The sequence below is a fragment of the Taudactylus pleione genome, unplaced genomic scaffold (genome assembly GCF_031769625.1).
Source record: "Taudactylus pleione unplaced genomic scaffold, aTauple2 ptg000069l, whole genome shotgun sequence".
NCBI classification, from domain to species: Eukaryota; Metazoa; Chordata; class Amphibia; order Anura; family Myobatrachidae; genus Taudactylus; species Taudactylus pleione.
In genome coordinates, this window is record NW_028284471.1 from 4,961,702 (window position 1) to 4,982,892 (window position 21,191).

The 21,191-nt window shown below is 43.5% G+C and overlaps 2 protein-coding genes across 3 annotated transcripts in view; one reads left to right on the plus strand and one right to left on the minus strand.

Annotated features, from left to right (window-relative positions):
• LOC148534272 (interferon regulatory factor 4-like) overlaps positions 1-12,855 on the plus strand; it is a 79,942-nt gene extending 67,087 nt beyond the window's left edge. Inside the window, exon 10 of the mRNA XM_088467070.1 lies at positions 12,800-12,855. Within this exon, the coding sequence (XP_088323196.1) occupies positions 12,800-12,811 (12 nt within the window). The 3' untranslated portion in view covers positions 12,812-12,855. The remainder of the gene's footprint in view (positions 1-12,799) is intronic.
• The window catches only part of MYLK2 (myosin light chain kinase 2), a 68,192-nt gene that overhangs the window by 23,973 nt on the left and 23,028 nt on the right, over positions 1-21,191 (minus strand). For both annotated transcript variants that reach the window (XM_088467067.1, XM_088467066.1), the window contains exons 2-6: positions 16,379-16,670; positions 11,263-11,477; positions 3,800-3,905; positions 1,452-1,545; positions 1,106-1,215 (exon numbers count right to left, since the gene is read on the minus strand). In XM_088467067.1, the coding sequence (XP_088323193.1) occupies positions 1,106-1,215; positions 1,452-1,545; positions 3,800-3,905; positions 11,263-11,477; positions 16,379-16,461 (608 nt within the window). In that variant the 5' untranslated portion in view covers positions 16,462-16,670. The remainder of the gene's footprint in view (positions 1-1,105; positions 1,216-1,451; positions 1,546-3,799; positions 3,906-11,262; positions 11,478-16,378; positions 16,671-21,191) is intronic.

The window sequence follows — 21,191 nt, forward strand, 5'->3', positions numbered from 1 at the left end:
AAGCCAGAATCCAGACACCCATAGGAACGAACGGTAAGTGTTTTCCTAACCCGTACCCTAATCCCTACCCTAACCCTCCCTCCCTGGTGCCTAATCCTAACCTCCCCCCCCTAGTGCCTAAGCCTAACCTCCCCCTCCCCGCACCCAAAACCTAACACCCCCTCTCTGGTGCCTAAACCTAACCACCCCTTAACACCCCGATACTTCTGGGTTGCTGGAGGTCGGGATACTGGTGCCGGGATTCCGACCTGTCGGGATTTCGGCACCGGTATTTACACCGTCATCCCATGACATCCATGCAGTATTTAGCTTACCACTCTTTGTGACTGTACCACTTACGCCATCTATAGATGGAATTAGTGGTACGTTCCCCATTGCAGACAATGGGAACGCTGCAAAAGCCTTTCTGGCTTCAATGAAGCCTTCCAGAGTTCCCCCTGGGTGAAGAAGACACTGTGGAACCTTGCTGGAATGGTAAGTTATGGTGAATCGTTAGTATAACTGTGATACTAAGCAAAATATGCACCGGAAATAAGTAGTTGTGTTAAATGGAGCCCTTAATGTCCTGGCATGGCACTTATTGTGAATAACCCTGAAAGTAAATTTTAAATCGTGGTGATCTATGTTGATATGGAATGTTACTTTTTGGGGCTTGTCCTCAATGTCTGTTAAATAATAAGCCTCTTAATATGTAAATGTCTAAAAATGTAAATGTAAATATATATGTAGAAAGTGTAGTAAACTAACAGTCTGCAATAAATATTAGAAATAAATTATAAGTAGAGAGAAACTGATGTAAACCAGTAACTGAGGTTCTTGATTATGACATTTTATAGGTAGATACATTAGCATTCAAAAGTCTGCCTACACCACCTTTACATATCAGAATGAGCAATTAATAGAGTTTCTGGCAGTAAGCTAGGTATGAAGACAGCTCTAGAGACTAGGACGAAAGGCATTATGAATAGTTGGAGAAAGAGGAAGCTACATTGGGCACACATGGTATGTATTATCCCAATATGATATCTCCTATCTGTTTTAACATATGATAGGCATGCTGGAACTGGATCTCGTCCAATTTAGCCACTACATGTATAGAACTCACTATTCCAGCAACAGGAAGATCTCATTGGATGTCTCCACCGCATCAAACAACTGGATTAGATTAGGGTGATCCAACTCATTCATTACATTCACCTCATTCAGAGCCATTTCCTGGAAGACAGAAGTACAAACTCCTGGTAAATCTACAGACACTGGTCTTCTGTGAGACAGAGACCACTCCTGATAAACCTACAGACAGAGGTATTTGGCAATACTGTCAGATGTCAGATAATCTATTTTGACCAAAAGTTCATCTCATCTACTGGAGTAAAATTAGCCCACCCAAGACTAGATGAATGGGATGCAGACAGATTTTGAGGAGAAGTCTCCCAGAAGTCCCTTATTACCCTGTCTCGTTCGCTCTCATACTTCATGACTTTGGCCACAAGCTGAAGGCCACTTGACTTCTCTTTGCAGACATGGACTTCTCCAAACCGGCCCCTGAACAGAAATTGGAACACAGGTTAATGCAGATGTTACATGTCCTATGTGAGATTCATTCAACCCACATAGCTTTTAGCCCCTTCGCTAATGTGACTTAGATCACTTCACTGGTGTTCCTTTAACATCACTAACCTGCATAAGATATACATGAAAGATTAGACTGTATAATGCAAGCTATATACATGAGTATTCTCTATAACGAGCTAGAAGTAACATTTTTAAGTCAATAAAACATTAAGAACTTTACACAGGGTTGTTTAGAAATGGTTACTTAGGTTATTTTCAGTGTTATCTTGTCTGTGCTAAAAATTTTAAACTAGAACCAGTGATGATACAAATGAGTTGGAGGAGACAGATTCTGTAAGTATTCTGCAAATGTACAAAGACCCTCAAAGATCATATTTAGTTTAACTGACAGTCGCTTACTCTCCTGGAACGTTTGGGAAACTTGAATTAGGGAGGTGACCTTTTGGACACCCAAGAGAGCAGGCAATTCTACTTTAAAAGTACTCACCTGCCTCCAATGTTGGTGGGGATGTGCCGGACTACTGAGAGAGGTGCGCACCCCATTCCACATTAGGCAGATGCATGGACAAGCCTGGACGATCCTTTCACTATGCATCTAAGTCATCCTCTCAGCTGTCATATTCCTTAAGTATGGAACTATCCTACAAACCATCTGACCATATCCGCTTAGCTACATCTTCAATATGCTTTTTGACTAACACAATAACTAAATCTGCTTGCCTAACTACGTGGAAACCTCTCACTAACAAAAACTGTGGCAGTCACCTAACCCTACTGGGAGCTTTGTATACTTGAATTGATGGCAACACTGGGGCATTTCCCCTGGAGGACTGGAAGTTCCGGATTAATCAGTAATACTCATGAGGGGTGATTAGTTGGATATATGCAATAAAAGCTTTTAAAAGTGTAAATTGTAGCTTATCAGATATTGTGTACATTGTCTATATTTTGGACGGATGCTCATTATATGACTCATAATTCTAATTGCTTTTTATGCTATTACTTAACGGTCACTGGGAGGGATTCCTCAAATGTCGCATTTTGAATGTGATGCTTCCCGCCACTGATTGCATGCATGGCAGTGTTTATTAATGCTGTATGCATGTAGATTTGCTATTAAAACCACAAAGGACTGCTCTTCTGATAATAGCTTTCCTTTCCGGTATGAGGACTTCTGGGTCTTTGACAGAGCAGCGTTGGACGCTGGGAGGAATCCCTTTGGATCCCTCTTGAGGAAGTCTGCAGTAAGAAGCCCATAGGCTTCTATTAGGGAACGACATCTATAGATGGCATAGCTTATCGGGAATAAGCTCTGGAAAGTTTGCTTGGGGAACGTGGTCAAACCTCTGAAAACAGCAATTTTGGAGGTTTAACCGCATTTTTGAGGATAGTGCATCCCGCCCACTGCCTTAGTGTTATTGACTGATGCTGTGAATGCATATGAATTTTAAAATTAAAAAATTGTTATTTATGTTATATCAGTGTGTAGAAATATTTGCTCTATAAGCGCAGACCAATCTATCATTATGTGACATGAGGACATAAATTGCATCATCGAATCATATCCACCTCAGTGAGCACTGAGAGGATAAAGATGTGATAACACTGCGTTTTTGTGCGCAAATTGTGGCACTCAGATCACGCCCACTTCTTCTTTTACCTGGTGTTCACATCGCCTGGAGGGCAAAAATATGCTGGGGATAAAAGAAGAGGAAGCTACAAGTGAGAACGATAATAAACAGGAAAAGTGACAGGCCTGAACAGCGCTCCCTGCCCTGCGGTGTCCTGTGCCATGGCACAGGTTGCACTACCCTAGTTATGGCCCTGGTTTTACATGTATCTAAACAGCAGGATGTCCCTTTTGCAGAGCCCTATGGAGTATGCTGGCACAATATAAGAAATATTTTTATAATTGTAATGTGGCACTGACCAATTGCATGCATATAGTCTATGTAGTGCAGAGCTTCCTCTGTACCCCTAGTGCCTACCTCTCCCCCAATTCCCTGTACATAAGGAAAATGCTGAATATTTATGCAGCAAAAATTAACAAGGAATCAACGTATTTTTCCAACATAGGCACCATGCCCAGTATATTTATAGACTTCAGACACATGAAATAAGCAGGCAATACAACCACACAGCATGTGTGTCCAGATTTATATAGCTGATCTAGTCATTCTAATACCCACTTAATTCACCTGTGTGCCTGTGTAAATTATCTCACCCTCCAAGTATGTCATCCATATTCAGATCATACAGATCATTTATATTTCCGGATGTGAGAGCCACAAAGCGATGAGGGAACGGAGCAGGAGGAGGGGGGCAGTCATCTATCAACAGAGAAAAAGAGACATCATTTCTAGCTGTACCATCAACACTTCTGTCCTAGACACAGATCTACTTACATTACCTATATAATATACTTAAGTAATTGTAGCTCTTGACATCCTACAACATATGTTACAGCATCAATACTATGAAAACAATAAGGTGTTTATTTAATTGTTTAACTAGAAATCACTGTAATGATTAGAAAAATGTTGTTATTCCCCATGGCAACAACAGACTCATGGCACATGATGTAGTGAGCAGCAGGGACGTGTAGTCAGGGTAGGCTCTCATACTCCTGAGATTTGATATAAAAATTATTAGAATAAAACAAAGAAGATATTAATAACATAAATATCTTCTTTGTTTATTGTAATCATTTTATAGTTAACACTTATTAGCTTTGTGTAGCTCCCTGGGACTGCAGGGAGACCAGAGATGAGGCAGCAACAGCTCAGCCTCGCTTCTGTATAGTCAGACACTGGATGCAGAGCTGGGGGTGGGGCCACACCACAGGCAGTAAGTTGCACAGAAAGAGAGCTAATATAGGCTTGCCTCTAAGTATAAGGGCGTGCCTTGAGCATTGATGGACAACTTGGATGTGTCATGTGACCAGGAAGTGCATTGCAGTGTTTAGAGATCGGAGATCATTCAGCAGAAGCAAGAGAAAACACAGTGATGCAGGTAGGAGAATCAATGGACACTGAAGCTTAGTGTAGTGAGGGGAGAGTTACAGTGAGTAGGGGGTGAGACAGACTCCCAGCACTCAGACCCATCTCCATGTGTGCCTCCCCAGCCATTGACCTCACCGAACCACACTGGTGAGCAGAGAGGACATGGAATGCCCGAGTGATCTCCATTTTCACTGACATCCACCCCCTCCTCCCACCTTCCACCCTGTGGAGAGTTGCAAGAGTTGTGAGCCTGTTTCTATGTACCAGACAGTCTGTGGCCCAAATGTAATAGTCTGCAAGTTGCAAACAGTCACAAGATGTTAGAAATTTAGTTGCTAGATTGAAAGCAGCAATGTTTTTAAAGCCAAAACCAACATTTCCGCCAATGTGTTTCATGTCTGCCCTGTGCACCGTGACATTCTCCCGCTTTATCCTTTTTCTGCTGTCACATAATACAGGATCATAGCGTAAAGCTGTGACCCTGAGGCAACAACATTTGTTTGCCCCCCAGAGAGGAAAAATGATCAAATACAAGCTTAAAAGGTACTTGACTTTAACAGGTAAAAAACCTTCAATGTGGGATTGCTGATTTATATTTAAACTACAATAGTCGCACAAACCAACTGCCTTGTACATCACTTGCTATGGTAACTACATACGTCTTGCAGTCTGGAATAAAAAATGGGTCAAATGTGACCATCGGGTTGGGTACGGGATGCCTGCGCTTGGGATCCCAGCGGTCACAATCCAGACACTAGCACCCCGACAGGGTTAGAATACCGACACTTGTCGGTCAGTATTCTAACCGTTCCCCTCTCCCTACCCTAACCCTCCCTGGTGCCTGAACCTAACCTCCCCCTCCCTGCACCCTAAACCTATCCCTCCCTGGTACCTAAACCTAACCTCCCCTTCCCCGCACCCTAAACCTAACCCTCCTCCCTTAGTGCCTAACCCTAACCCTCCCTCTAACCCCACTACTTACCTTCAGGATTCCGGCAGTCGGGATGCCTGTGCCGGGATTCTGACAGGTGTTGGGATTCCGGCGCCGGCATTCTGAGCGCCTGTATCCCCGTGGTCGGGATTATGATTGCATCCCATGACCATCTCCTGTGTCTTTTTACTAGACTCAGAAAACGGGAAAAAAAAAAAACACATCTCCACCTTAAATCACTATAGTTTTAACCAAATCCTATAATTACATTATATGTGCTTACATTTTTTTAAACAAAATGATTTTGTTGCTCCATACAGAGTATTTTGCTCATAATTTGTGTGCGCATAGTGGGGCAAACATCTTGTAGTCTAGATGACTTTCTCAAGCATACTGCTATTTACTACCCCTACCCAAGTACTGTGGAAATGTAATGTATGCTCTTAGGTTATCTGTGATTGGCTGAGTGGTGCAAGAGACTCTGATTTGCTGCCCATCTATTAACTATTTAGACGCACCAGACATAAACTCATTATGTGTTTCATTCTCTTCAGCAGCAGTCTGTTTGGTTCATAGTGCCACAAAATCGGGACTTGGTAACTCATACCCAGTCCTGCGGTGCTTCATCAAGGTGGCCCATTCTGTTCCAGAGTGCTGTCACTGCATTCCTAAAGGTAATGGGCGCAGCCATCTAGGTTCTGATCAGCTGAGTGCCAGTATCTAGTCACTAACTGTCTGCTGCACTCACATGACTGCTTTCTTCGATCCTCTGCAAGAGTGCCCTATTTAAAGCTGCACCTGCCATGAGCACAGCGTCAGAATACTCCTCTCTGTGCTCCCTCACCAGTGTGAATCTCCTATCTCCAATCCTTTACCTGAACCTGCGATCCTAACAGCTGGACCTCTGTAAGCTGCTGCCTCTGCACCTGTCTCATCTATTCTGCAGCATATCGCTAGTGCTGGTATTCAGTCTGCACCTCTTCAGGCTGTGTTCAAGTTGCGTTTCTCCTGCCGGGTCCACTCTGGTTCAGTTGTTGCCTTCCTCCAGTCTCAGTACGTTTCCTTTATGGGACAAGCTGCTGTCCCAGTCTGGATCAACCTGCTACCTCTATTCCGGATCCGGATCCAGTCCGGTTCAGCCCGCTACCTTCATTCCTGTTCCAGTCTGGTTCAGCCTGTTACCTTCATTTCGGTTCCAGTCTCTTCAACCTGCTACCTCCATACCGGTCCCAGTCCAGTACTGTGTGCTACCTCCATTCCGGCCCTAGTCCGGTTCTGCCTGTTACCACCATTCCAGTCTCAGTCCAGTATCTATTCCTGCAGTAGTCTGAAGTACCCATGTATAATCAATGACTGTTATATTGCTTTCAAGTGCCAAGTAGTCTAAGTTCATCTCACCTGCTTATTGTGGGTTCAACAAACAATTTCTGCATTTCACTTTGGACTGTATTGCTACTCAATGGATTCTACTATTTGTCTCGGCTTCACAAGCCCCAAGCCAGTTCAGGAACTCTATGCTCATTGTGTCATCGATGGTGATTGTTATCCTGAGTCTCCGGTGAAGTGGTCTATATTCCTCTTGGATGATGTAGGCTCCAGGCACCCAGCTCTGGTAAACAGGTCGTACTATCTCTAGTGGATTCCAGATGGACTATTGGTTATCTGTATTACTCTCTGTTCGCTACTGAGTTCTCAAACAGTAGTTCCAGTCCATTGGTCTGGGCTGGGGTTGAGTTCCCCTCAATTGGTTCCAGGAACCGGCTGGGAGCCTTCCAGTAATCTCTGATACCTTTGATGATGCTATGCTACATACCCCATGGGTTCTACTCATGAGTAGATACCTAATCCAGCTACCACTGTTCCTGTATATTTTCTTTATATTGGGAGTACTACAATTTGTTCTATTTTGAACAGGAGCATGAATTAATATAATTTAACACCACAAGGACTACTGTTTAATTTATTACTGGGAAAATGCCATATTTATAAGGATGCGCCAGTTGTTTTTTTTGTAAGATGGGATCATTTTTGTAGAGCACACTTATGGCACTACACGGCAAGAGCATTAGTGGACTAAGGCCCTCATTCAGAGCCGTACGCTCTGAGCAGAGCGCACGCTCTTAATGAGGGCCGCCCTCCATAAAAATGGAGCGTCCTCCTGGACGCTCGTATAGCTGTGGGTCACCACCCACAGCCTATACGAGCGTGCAGTTTGATGGCCCTGATGGTCGTGACCATCGCGACCATCGAAACTGCGAGCCGGAGCCTGCGGTTGAGGTTTTCAACCGCAAGCCCCGGGGTGATTTTGGCTCTATCAGAGCCAAAATCACTCCCACTGACATCACTAGTGATGTCAGTGGGCCGGCTTCTGACGGGAGGCGTTCCCGTGGGAACGCCCCCGTCAGGGAGGCACGGCCCCGGCACGCCCACCAAAGGGGGCGTGCTGTCAATCAACATTGACAGCACGCCCCCTTTGATCAGACACAACGAGCGAAGGACTTTCCTTCGCTCGTCACGTCTGGCGCATGCGCACGACGGAGCTCCCTCCGTCGTGCGCATGCTCAGTGCAGAACATCGACCCACTTGCGAGCGGATAGCCGCTCGCGAGTGGGTCTGAATCAGGGCCTATGTCACATATAACACTCACCTTAGCCTGCGTGACATGTGTGTGATAGTGGGTTAATTAAATCAAACTCACATACTCTATGTACATTAATTGAAATCCCTAATTTTATATCTTACACTCACTAATACTGCCAACACTGAGATTAGATACAAAACCAACACTCTTCTTTAGAAAGCTTTTTAGTACTCCTGCCTAATCTCCAAATGTCTGTCCATGTAATTCTGACACCAGGGAAAGCAGAGAGTTGTGCCTCAGAAACCCATTGAACCCCTTAGTCTGACCATGGATAAGTTTTCATGATTTTTAAAACATAGTCCTCTCACCCCCAGCACCTTCGTTGGGAGGTCACTGAGAGATGGCTGTACACTGCTAATCACACTTTTTGACCTGTACCATACAGCCACTTCCTTCTTATACTAAACATATTTTCTTCCCAACATCCTGGCACATATTAATCCAATCAATCGACAAAGCCAACAATTACCAATATATGTTGATAGCTAAAATTGTTATCAACAAAATCATGGGGACATGAAAGCATGGGGTCCCCCTGAAAATGCCAATACCAGCACTAGGCTACGCCAGCCAGGGCTGGGGCCACTATAACAGGTGCCCCTGCAGTAGTGCCGACCAGCACTGAAAAACAGCCCACTGCTGTCATGTGCACTACTGATTCCAGCATGCTCTGGCCAACTTAAAATGTTTGTGTATGCTGGCTTCAGCAGTACTACAAGAACCAGTATACACATAGCAGCCAGGGTATATTGGCGCATGCAATGCTGTGACATGCAGTGCACCTGGCAAAATGCTGGGGGAAAACACACACACATACACATTTATAAAAACATTTTATTAGAAACAAATTCACCAGGTTATTACTACCCTCATTCACCAGGTTATTGCTCACATAATCGGGGGATCCTTTTTTTCTGGCCGTGTAGGCAATCAAATGGTCAAAGATAAAAAAAAAATCATGTGACAATGATAGCTTGGTCCTTTCGTCGCCACAGCGGAAATGAGACAGTAGCAGCGTATCACTTCTATTTATACAATGAGGATTTCCCACGGTCTGAGGTCAGACCATGGGAAATCCCCACTGTAATACATTGGACTTATGCGCCACTAGCATTTGATACATTTAAAATATATCTTACATTATTAGCGCATCAAAAAATATAGATTTTTTTATTTGCATAGAATGTGTACCTTTTTGGGATGCCATCTTTTATGCATTAATTGCGTCCATCTACATCAGCTCCATGGAATTAACAAGTTACACACAATCCATTTGTCAGATTTTTAACCCCTGATTTATCTGCACACGTAGGGCTGATCATACGCAAATTAGTTTTGATCCACACGCATCGGAGTAGGGAAAAAGCATCTCAGTCATATTTCCAATCACAAGATACGTCCACAAAATGGACATCTGTGCAAGTCTGAATCAGCCCCAACCTCAGTCCTACCCTGCTTCTCTCCCTACCTTTCAAACCACACATTTATTGTTAGTTTTTCTGGATCCAGCCCATCTTTGCTTCATCTATTAGTTAAACCACAAAGTCCAGTACTAGACACTCTGCTCTCCACTTCTTTTATAAAAGTAATAAGCTCCATTTGGTTTCAGTATCACCTCTATGTAACTTACACCCAAATCAATCTTTTTCTCTCTGGATCTTTCATCATCTGTGCTGGCCTACGTTACTAAATCTCTTTCTGGCATTTCATCTTGGAAGCCCTCATGCATCTAAATCTCAATCTTTCAAAAACTGAGCTATTAATCTTTCCACCAGCCAACAGCAGCTACTTAACCTGTTGACAACACAATAAACCCCACCACTTGAGCTCATTCCCCAAGTGCCATCCCTGACTCAGAACTGGCCTTTGTAGTGCCAGCCGCATTTATATAAACAGTTTCATCCTTCTAGATCAGGGATGGGGAACCTCCGGCCCGCGGGCCGTATAAGTCCCGCAAGACCATTTTATGAGGCCCGGACAGCTGTAGCTCTCTTCTCTCTCTTTGCTTTTTGCTGGGCAGAGCTGAGCCCTGAGCACTCGGCTCAGATGCTGCCCAGCTGTGCGTGGCGCCGCAGTGTGACATCAGAAGTCACGCAGCGCCGTCCAGCCCCACTCCGCCCATCCTCCTTCAGCCCGCCCGCAGACATCTTAAACGGAGGAGGACGGAAAGGTGCAGCGCAGAGCAGTGGGACACAGAGTCAGGCAGCCCTCAGGCTGTCTTCAATTAATACTAATACAGTGCTGCTGAATATCTGAGGGACGGAAGGAGGAGGGAGTGAACCCTGCTGATGCACTCCCAGGGAGCCTTGTGCTGCACCCCCACACACAGTGACTGATGACTGAGTGAGACAGTGGGTGTCTGTGCCTGCTGGAGCACCCATTGCTGCCCGGCTGCTGTGGTGTGCTGTAGCTATTTTGGAGGAGAGGGGACTTTACTGGCGTAGTACAATACTGGCCTGGGTGAGTCTTTTAATTTTCCTGTGGTGCAGGGCTCTATATAGCAATCTTTAAGTTGATCATTTTGTATGGCCCGCAAATGATTTTATAAACATCCAAATGGCCCTTGGCAGAAAAAAGGTTCCCCACCCCTGTTCTAGATAAAGAATGAAGCAGATTAAGATGGTATACAATTTCGTTATATCTAAAATGTGCTTATTGGTAGTAGGTTATTGCAAAATATATTAGCCTGGGCACGTGACCTATTACTAGAGTGACCAGGGAAGGACACTGGGGTCCTTAATTTCATATATGGTATGATGTAAATATATGTATATAATATAACCATAGACAGTACACTGAGCTCCGGGTGTACAGGATGGTAAGTGAGTTGCGCAGCCTAGCGAGCTAAATGAGGCCCTTTGGCCGCCGCCAGTTGGACATTACTGTCAGAATATTATCAGAAACAATTGTTAGAGTCTATATGAAGAAAAAGTCATATAAATTAAGCAGATTTAATTGTATCATGTAGGTCACCTGGTATAGCCATGGTATACTTTAACACAGGCCCGGCAATACACTGTACAATAAGTACTAAAGTCTGCTCTGTTGTATATCTCACTTTTTAAAACTAACTAATGTTCCAGTATACTGTCACATTCAATTCCCCAACTTACCTATTATTTGAAACACATCTTCTCCAATGATGATAACTGGGCTTTGTGGTTCTCTCCCGAACACCCCAGGACTCAGCAGTTCCCTGTCTGTTTCACTGGACCCCACATTGTTTGCAGTCACCAGTTTTAGATTGGTTTTCAGCCGCAGGTCATCTCTCGACTGGCCAGTGTCTTTCCCAGGACATCCATCATTCCTGCTTGTTGTAGTGTCAGAGCTAGTGTGAATATAGAGAAAGTGTCAATAATCCATTTAAGATAAGATACTTATGCAGAATTATATGCTGTGCCATCACCTTCCAAGCTCCTACCATATAATGTGTCATATTCACAGCTACAACAATCATGTACACAATGGAACCTAACGAGACCTGTGAGGTTTCTATATCTCTGTACACCTGAAGAAGAGACCTGTGAAGTTTCTATGGTGCATAGTTATTAATATATGCAGCCAGCCCCAGATAATAAGGATTCCTTATCACCACAATTTGTGGAAATATGGAATCTTTATTCGCCTAAATGTACTGTATATTTTGTATGAGTTTCTGGGACAGGAACTCCGATAAGTCCTGGTAATCTTTACAAGTAAAGTGATAACATTTATGATGACTTTACTTTCTATTTCGGCCAGCTGCACATGCACCAATGTCAGTCGACGCATGTGCAAGCAAGCAGCACAAAATCCCTCTTCCGAAAAAGTGGGAGGCACATATAGAAACCGTTGTAATTCCTACACCGTTCTCCTGATTTGGATGTAATTACCCTCAAATTAAATCTGAAAGTCTGCAGTTAAATCACATCTTGTTTGTTTCATTTCAAAGCCATTGTGGTGGTGAATAGAGGCCAAAATATGAGAATTCTGTCAATGTCCCAATATTTATGCACCTGACTGTATATATATCTCTGTATACATGGAGAAGAGACCTGTGAGGTATAGCTACACCTCTGTATATATGAAGAGACCTGTGAGCAGAGGCATATCTAGGGCTGGGCGAGCTGGGTATGTGCCTTGTGGCAGGCCCAACAGAGGGAGGTGCCATCGGCCAGGTCAGTGTACATGGCGTTGTGTCCGTAATGTAATGGAGCTAGCAGATGCTGAGTCTGCACTGGTGGGACCGAGAGCAGCACATGCGCACAAACACTGGCTTTTAGGGACAGCTTTGGCAGCCTGCAGCCCCTAGAAGCCAGGTTGGGCTGACAGGCGGAGGGGTGGCTTCCTATTGGAAGCACTCTCTGTAAATTGCAGCCTGGACTGGCAGTCCCAGGTGGAGAAAACACATCCCCCTGGGACTACCTGTCCTGTATGTGATTGTCAGATAGTGCTTCCAATGAGAAGACACAGCTAGAGTGATGCCAGTGAAGGTACTTAATTACTCATTTGAGTTTCATATTATTCCAGATTCTATGTGTGACTTTTTATATATATATATATATATATATATATATATATATATGTTACTATATTGGTTTAAGAAATATTAGGGTTTATTTTTCTATGTAGATCCAGAAACTTTGTTTCTTTTTTTTCTTACAATCTTAGGGCCACAAATGACATGATCTGATATCAACTGTGTCCCTGGGGTATAATTATTTATTGAACATTTGCTATATATTATAATAGCTATGGATTCTGTGTGGGGCTGGAGGGATTCGCCCACACAGGGAAGAAAAAGAAGGTGTGACCACACCTAATGGCTGCCGAGTGGAGTCAATCCAAGTAGGACTGAGGCAGACCAAGCAGGCTGCCTGTGGAGACAGTCCAGTGCGACTGTGACAACCAAAGAGCCCAGTGTGCCTGGAGGCCAGTGAGGGCTAGAAAGCAGACCAGCCAGGTTGCCTGTGGAGACCGTCCAAGTGCGACACTTGCCTATTTTTCCTGCTACTAAAACATCAACTTCAAGAACTGACTGTTCACTTGCTGCTTAATATATCCCTACCCTTGACAGGTGCCATTGTACCAAGATATTCAATGTTAACTACTTACCTGTCAGTGGTTTTATTGTTATAGCTGATCGGTTTAGGTATGCATGCATGCATAGAAGGAGAAGAGTAAGAAGTAACCAGGGTGCACTTGGACCAAATTCATTAATAAAAGTCAAACACTTTATTGGTATACAATAAAATGTATGAATGCCAAATTTTATTTTAAAATGTGGTGAAGTATAAAATAAAGAATTGTGAAAGAGAATGAAAATAAGTGTAATAAAATTTGTTCTACACAAACTATGATCGTTGTTTTTGTTGTTGTTCTCATAATTAATATGAATTCTAATGGCATAATAGTCTGATTCTAATGATGTACTTATTCATTGTCATCAATATACCAATTGCCAGTGTTACTTTACAGGTGATCTCCTCTGTTTATACACATAAAGTTTCAATTGCCCACCAGGAAACTGTTACAAAAGTGTTTAACAACTGACACATCACTGTAGCAGAATATTATATTGTAACAATCATCATAACACATTCTACTGGTCCAGGAGGGTGGAGCGGAATTTTGCCATAAAGGATTGTTTTTAGATAGTTTCAAAGTAAGAAAATGCTTAGTGGTACTATAACTCAGTCTCTTGCATAGCCTTTATATACAGATATTTTATTTATAAAGCATCCTTCTCCAAATTAATTTTTTTTAAAGTAACCACTATTACTGTGTAAATGTTAAATAAATCATTAGTCACATTCGCTATTGTGTGATAATACTGTCTCCTATTTTTAGCTTAGTCTCCCCCGTTTTGTATATACATTAGTTCCTGCTGTGATACAGCCGCATGTACACACCTAACCTTTCCTCAAAAACTAATACGGACTGATGACAGTAACTGTTAGACGGAATCAGTTTGAGATTGTCCAGATGGTACTGAACATTGCTCTATATTTTACAGAGTCAGCTTAACTATTCTCCAAAGGTAAGTATAGCGTCCGTCCCGGCTGCTGTTTGGGAGCCGCACTGTGCCGTACTCACACTGCCGCACGAGTCCTCATAGACGCTTATATAATACAATGATGTGTACCAGTGATTATTCTTAAAATATATTCATATGGCACTTTGGGCTGTTTATGAGTAAGCAAGTCACATTATAATCCATACATTAAAACACAGACATTGGAGAACCCTAAAGGTAAGTATTGCATCCGTCCCGCTCTGGGAGCTTCGCTGTGCTGTAATTTTTTAATGCTGCTGCTGCACTAATCCTCATAGACACACATACAATGCAATAACTTGTACCAGTAGTTTTACTTAGAATACATTCATAAAGCGCTCTGGGCAGTTTGTGCATAAACAGTGCAGTAACAAGTCACATCATAATCTATACATTAGAACGTGGACAATGGCCAATAAAGAGCCTACGGCCATTTGTCAAGGCATACACACACTGGTAAAATTGGAGCCGGGCATAACTTTAACCCAGTGAGCCTGTTCTGGCCCTTACGCTGTATGGATTTAGATAACATAACATAATAAAATGTAATAACTTGAAGATTTAAACTCGGGCAACGCTGGGTACTTCAGCTAGTAGATAGTGTGACATTGTGGGATAATTAGCTTGGTAGAGAGGTCAGTGGTGCAGTGAGTAGGTGCATAATAAGAGATCCATACGCAGCTTTGTAGGTTAAAATTAAAATAAATGGTGCTTTACTGTGAGCATAAATCAAATGGAAAAAACAACAAACATCCTAGCCCCCATGCAGGGCACTACCTCACTTCTTCGCACCTGACTACAGTAGGCAGCTAGTCTGCAAGTGCAACTTAGTCATTAGTCCTGTCGTCCACAGGTAACAATACTGGCCTCCTAGCCTTCACACAGGTATGGACACTGGCTTCCTTAGCCTTCAACTTAGCTGCTTCAACGTGACACAGTCTGAGGTTTGTGGTCCTCCATGCCTCCTGCAGGTCTGGACTCAGGCCCCCTGGCCCCCAATGACTTGGCTTAGCTTCACTGGGCTCTCTGGCTGCCACAGTCACACTTAGACTGTCTACAATGGCAGCCTGACTGGTTTGCCTTCTCATCAGCCCACACCTGGGCTCTTTCCACAAGGTAGCCCCTAGGTGTGGCAAAACTTAGTTTAACTACCCTGTGTGGGCGGATCCCTCCGGCCCCACACAGAATCCATGGCTCACTATCGTCATATTTGGTGATACTGCCACAATAGATAGATAGATTAAATATAATTTAAATACATTTCTTAGGTTAAGGTGAAAACATTCTTACCTACTCTCCTGGAATTTCTGGGAGACTCACAATTTTGGGAGTATTCTTGTTGATCCCGAGAGAGTAGTCAACCTTCTCAGATACCAACCACTACTCACATGAAGTGGGCAGGGGCATGATGATGAGATTAACTATTTACCAAGCTCTGAAAAAGGTCTCAGCGAAAAAAGAAATAATCTAAACAGTTGGAATTTTTTTAAGATATGCAAAATGTTTACAGGACTATTTATAAGAGGGAAAATAGAGTTTTTGCTGTAAATAGGGCTTCTCCCTACTTTGCCAACCCCCTGGTCGGCAATAGCTATTGCCAGGTTTCGCCAGCAACAGCCTTCAGTGGCTACCTCTGGTGAGAGCTTCTCAACGCAAAGCAATTATCCTGTTATCACCTTAATCCTGGTCATCACAATATATGGCGATAGGAAAGAATAGGCTTTATTAATTAAAATTTTTCTTCAAATCTAATTACACAAATTTCTTTTGTAATATTTAGAATTTTTTTTTTACTTATTTTTAAATATTTTCTGTGGAAGACAAAGTCTTGACTTCCAGTTCCTCTGCACATGCCCCAAGAATGGCTGAAGAAGCGGTAAGAGTCCTCTTACCAATGCCAGATAGTATGACTGGGGAGCTGAGTAGTGCTTATCTGCCACGGCAAAATGTTATGGATATATTCCATAGAGAGAAGATAGGGCTCACTTGATTTGCTATTTTATATTCTACTGGCATTCTTTTTACAGATTGGAGCTGTCAATCCTTTTAGGACCTTCTGAATATTAAAAACGTTCTTTAAAGATTGACAAGACTATAACCTCTACTTGATAACTACTACAGACTTTATATTAAGCAGTTGATGTGCACCATATAAACCTGTATAAAAACAAAAAGGTCATGGAAAAAAAAGTTACCTGTTTGCCCCTGTAGCCGAAGCTGTATCCATCCTTTGCTTTTCCTCCCCTTCATTATTCGCAATGCTGGAGGCCGGATTCATACACAGTCTAGGAAAGGCCTTAGATGCAGATTTATGTGGTCTCTGTTCTCTTGTTTTAATGTTCTTATTAGCAGACTCGTTTATTAGCTGTTTTGTCTCTACATCCCAGGGGACCTCGGCAGCCCCTTTCTGATCCTCAGCTGTGCTAGTGGAAGCCTCAGGATTAATTTGGTGTCCAGAGCTAATGCAGACTGCGTCCACTGTGACCCCTGAAAAAACGTATGTTATTTGTAGGGTTTCATGTTGTTCTATTGTACATTTTTACACGTCTGTATAACCTACAGGACTTTAGTTACAAACATTTACTTTCAAGAATATGCATATGCATAAAATATGAATATTTCAGTGAGCGGCAAAAATGGAACCCAGCCTATGCAAGTCCTGAACCTCCATATTTATCTGGTACATATGGGAATGGGGGCGTCGCTGTTCCAATAACTGCACTATCACAGTAGAAAAGCTGAGACACATAGGATTAGGATATTGGACACATAACTGTATTTGCACCATCTCTAAGTTAGAAGTTAACGTAGATCAAAAGCAGTCACAAAATCTAATTTATATAACAAAAAATAATCCTGTTTTTAATTTATATTTGCCTGTTGTTTGAAGATATTTAGATTTTTTTAATTAACGTGCCCGAAGTGTCATAAGAGAGGGCACTGCTCAAGCTGTTTGTTGCCCCCATACTCTCCTGGCCTGTAAAGTCCCAAAGATCTAAGGAGCTAATTACCTAGGGCCTCAACCAAGATGGATGCTCACTGCATGGACTACACAAAGGGTTAGGTCTAAAGTGAAGTGGTTTACAGGACCTCTGAAATCACAACCATGCGACTCGTGACAACAGGGGGATGACCAAGGGTCAGAACAGGGGTCCAAATGTGTCCCCTCGTGGGCTCACTTCACTCCCTACGCTTCGGGCGCAGTGGCTCATTTTGCTGGCCACAGGTTTATGTTCCCCTTTTATGCCAATATGGATAGTAACAGCTAACCGGCCCTGACATAGTGGTCACATGGTTGTGACGTCAGAGGTCCTTTTGCCAACTGGATCTAGCATCAACCACAGAGCCAGGAGGCTGACTGTGAGAATTCAGTCAGATCTTCCTGGGAGTGTGATAGCCGGCAGGCGGTCACTGTAAAGCTCACAGGCAGGACCGCTAACCCCTGCTGTAGCTGGAGAGCATTTCTCAGCGAGAAGTGTGCAGCAGAGACAAGTTGGAGAGCAGTGTGGAGCTGACCCCTTGGGAGAGCCAGGCCAGTACCTACGGCATTGGGCGTTTCAAGCTAGTCCCTGATCCGGGAGCGTCTCCAGTTCTGGGTGAATGCCAGAGGGGAGTCTGCTAGCTAGTAAGGAGTGAAGATAGTCATATCCAGTGGTCACTGCATTAGCATGCGACAAGTGAACCATATACATTGAGATCTCTGCTTACGGTTTACCCAACATAAGATAAGATAGATATATAAATCAAGATAGATAGAAATATGTAGACAAATATATAGTTAGAGTTATATATATATATATATATAATATATATATATAATATATATATATATATAATATATAGAGAGAGAGGGGGGAAAGGGTGAGAGAGGGAGGAAGGGACAGGGAGGGAGATAGAGAGAGAGAGGGAGGAGGAGGAAGGGATAGAGAGAGGGGGAGAGTGACAGGAGGGGGAAGAGAGGGACGGACAGGGAGTGAGACAGAGGGAGGAAAGGGAGAAAGAAAGGGAGTTAGGGAGAGAGAGAGGCAGGAAGCTAGCGCATGTGCAGTTGAGATGTCCCCGAGAATAGGGCATGGCCACCATTTTTTCGGAGCCCCACGCATGCGCAGTCGATTCTGGCACCAATGCCCCTGCTTGGAACTCAGGGCCTGATACAGATGCGATCGCTCGCACGATGTGTATGCAAATTGCGTAGGCACTGCTACTGCACAGCAATGTACTAGCACGCCCAGTATTTCTTAGAGAGCGATCACATAGTGTATACAGACACCCACCAGCCTATTTTAAGACGCCCACTTGTGCACGTCATGTCCAGGAAGTGTATGCAACCATCGGTACATCGGGCAACATCGTATGCTATCGCAGCGCTTGAGATTGACCATACCCTACCGCAAGCACTGAGAGCACTTCAGTGTAAAAACAAGCCAGGTGACGTGTACTATGATGCTGTCTTTTAATTATGCACACCTCTAAAACGCCGTTGAGATGCTCAGGCACGCCTGAGTTTGCACCTCCATTCCCCGTTTTTATTGGCCAGCCCGTTACCACCTACAAACAGCTTCCCCTGTCACTCACTCTGCTGGGGTGTCTATGTGCAGCGAGCGAGTGCATTGTGAACTTTCGCTAAGGTATGAGCACTGCGATACATACGCATGCGCACAATGCATACACAATGCATGCCATCGGCAGCAGCGAGAGTATGCATCTTAGCGAGCGGGTCTGAATGAGCTCTTCAGTTCCTCAGACAATGACTAGGCTGTTGTCACTAAAAAGTATGATAATAAATATAAACACTTAAAATGTGAATCAACTGAAAGAAAAAACTAAAGCATAAAATAATAAAAACAGAATGAGTCTTACAGGGGTAGCATAATGTCTGGGATCTCCCCCTCCTAGCCAGCAGTGAGTCCCCCTGTTGCTGGCTGATCTTTTTGCAGGACTGTGAAGTCCTGCAAGAAGTAGAAGTATTATTATATTTTATATAGTTAACAAAAAAAAAAAAAGTTTATATTGTATGTAATGGTTAACATTTCACAGCACTGAGGTCTTGGGTTCGATTCCCACCACAGCCCTGTGTGGAGGTTACATATTCTCTCCGTGCTTGCGCAAATTTCCTCTGGGTACTCCGGTTTCCTCCCACACTCCAAAGGTATACTGGTAGGTCTATAAATCCCCCCCCCCCAAAAAAAAAAAAAGAACTCTAGGGTGTGTATGTGTGCATGTGGTAGGGGACATAGGGCCTGATTTAGCAGCGTACACAATGGCAATTACGGACGCAGATCGAGCGATTGTTTGCCATTGCACATGCGCAGTGAATGCATTGTGATTACGGACACAGAGGAATTAATTGCAAGTGAGTGACAGGCTGTCAGCATATGGGGGTGGTCATAAGAACACAGACATGTCTGTCCGTTTGAATGCCATTTCATGGGCGTGCATAAATTTGCCAGTGCGATTGCATACGTAACATTAGAGCTACTTGCAGTGTTTGCAGCTGGTCAGACTTGTTGTAAATGCTGCGTTACTGACCAATGTGTATCGATGGTACCGATGTTTACCCAAAAGAGGGACATTGGATGCATATGAGAAAGCAGCAGTGGGGGTCTTTATGCTGGCTGAGCTTTGGCAAGCATTAGCATACTTTCACAGCTGCCCTCAGATTTTTATTCGATAAAACTATTTTTTTTCCAAAAATGACCCCCAAATTTTTATTTTTTTTTCATTGATCAATTTATATATGAAACATAAGAGCTATTTAACCTTTTTGTGAGTGGGATAGGTGTATGTAATAAACTTTTACTGTAGACGGTGTGTGTACTGTCTTTTTTTAACTATTTATTTTACAGTGTGGGGACGGGTGCCGGCTGCCTGCTGGCACTTGTAGTTCCACGAGTGACAAAGGGCAGGCATGCTGGCACCTGTAGTTCCATTGTAAAATACAATAGTTTACTACTATTTAACACTTTATTACCACTGTACCCACAGCCCAGGGGTGCGGGGATTCAGACCAAGCCTGGGGTTTTTGGAGAGTGGGGACCCCTTTTTTGAGGGGTCCCCACTTCCTTTGAGATGCCCGGCTTGGGGTAGAATGCTCTGGCCCAAGAGACCCAGTAATATTGTCTCCTGGCTGTGGCATTACGCCATGGTCGGTTTGGGTCCGTTGTTGGTTTTAAATATAGGGGGCCCCCTATGCATTTTTCACCCTATATTTAAAACCATGACTGGCCCTGCAGCCTGATGCTGGTTCCTAAATTACGGTGGAACCCTACTCATTTTGTTCTCCGTAATTTTAAGAACTAGGACTTGTTGACAAGTCCGGGGCTGGTTATGCTTTTGGGGGGAAGGGGGGACCCTACGTCATTAAAAAAAGAAAAAATAACCCTATTTTTAATATTTACAGGGAGAAACACAATGATTTGTGTATGTTTCTGCCAAACTCGCAGCTCAGGAGGTTGAGAGTTTGAAAAGTCAGTGTGGCAGAGAGTTTGCTCCAGTCTCACCCGAGCTTGTCATCCCAATTCTTGGTTGACAGATGTATCTTTTAGGTTAAGAGTACTTCCGAGTTGTCCCAATGGTGAGTTGATTCGAGTTTGCGATCTCACCCGAGTTTTACGAGTGAGAAGAGAGAAATCTCTCTCTAACTCAGTCAAGTTTGCCTTTAGTAAATTTGCGAGATGAAAATCATGCCTAAACTCAACCAATCTCGAATCTTAGTAAATTTTCCCCCTGGTGTCTATCTAGACATTGTCTACCTTTTTACTGTAGATCTATAGTCCGGATACCAGCAAATTAGTGAATAATGAAGGGCTGACCGGCTTGTGGTGTTAATGCTTTGGCCATGGAGCCCTGGTGATAGTGTTTCCTGGCTGTGGCATTACACCATGGTCTGTTTGGGTCCAGTGCCGGTTTTAAATATAGGGGGACCCCTACGCATTCCCCCCTATATTTAAAACCAGGACTGGCACTGCAGCCTAGTGCTGGTTCCTAAACTACTGTGGAACCCAACTC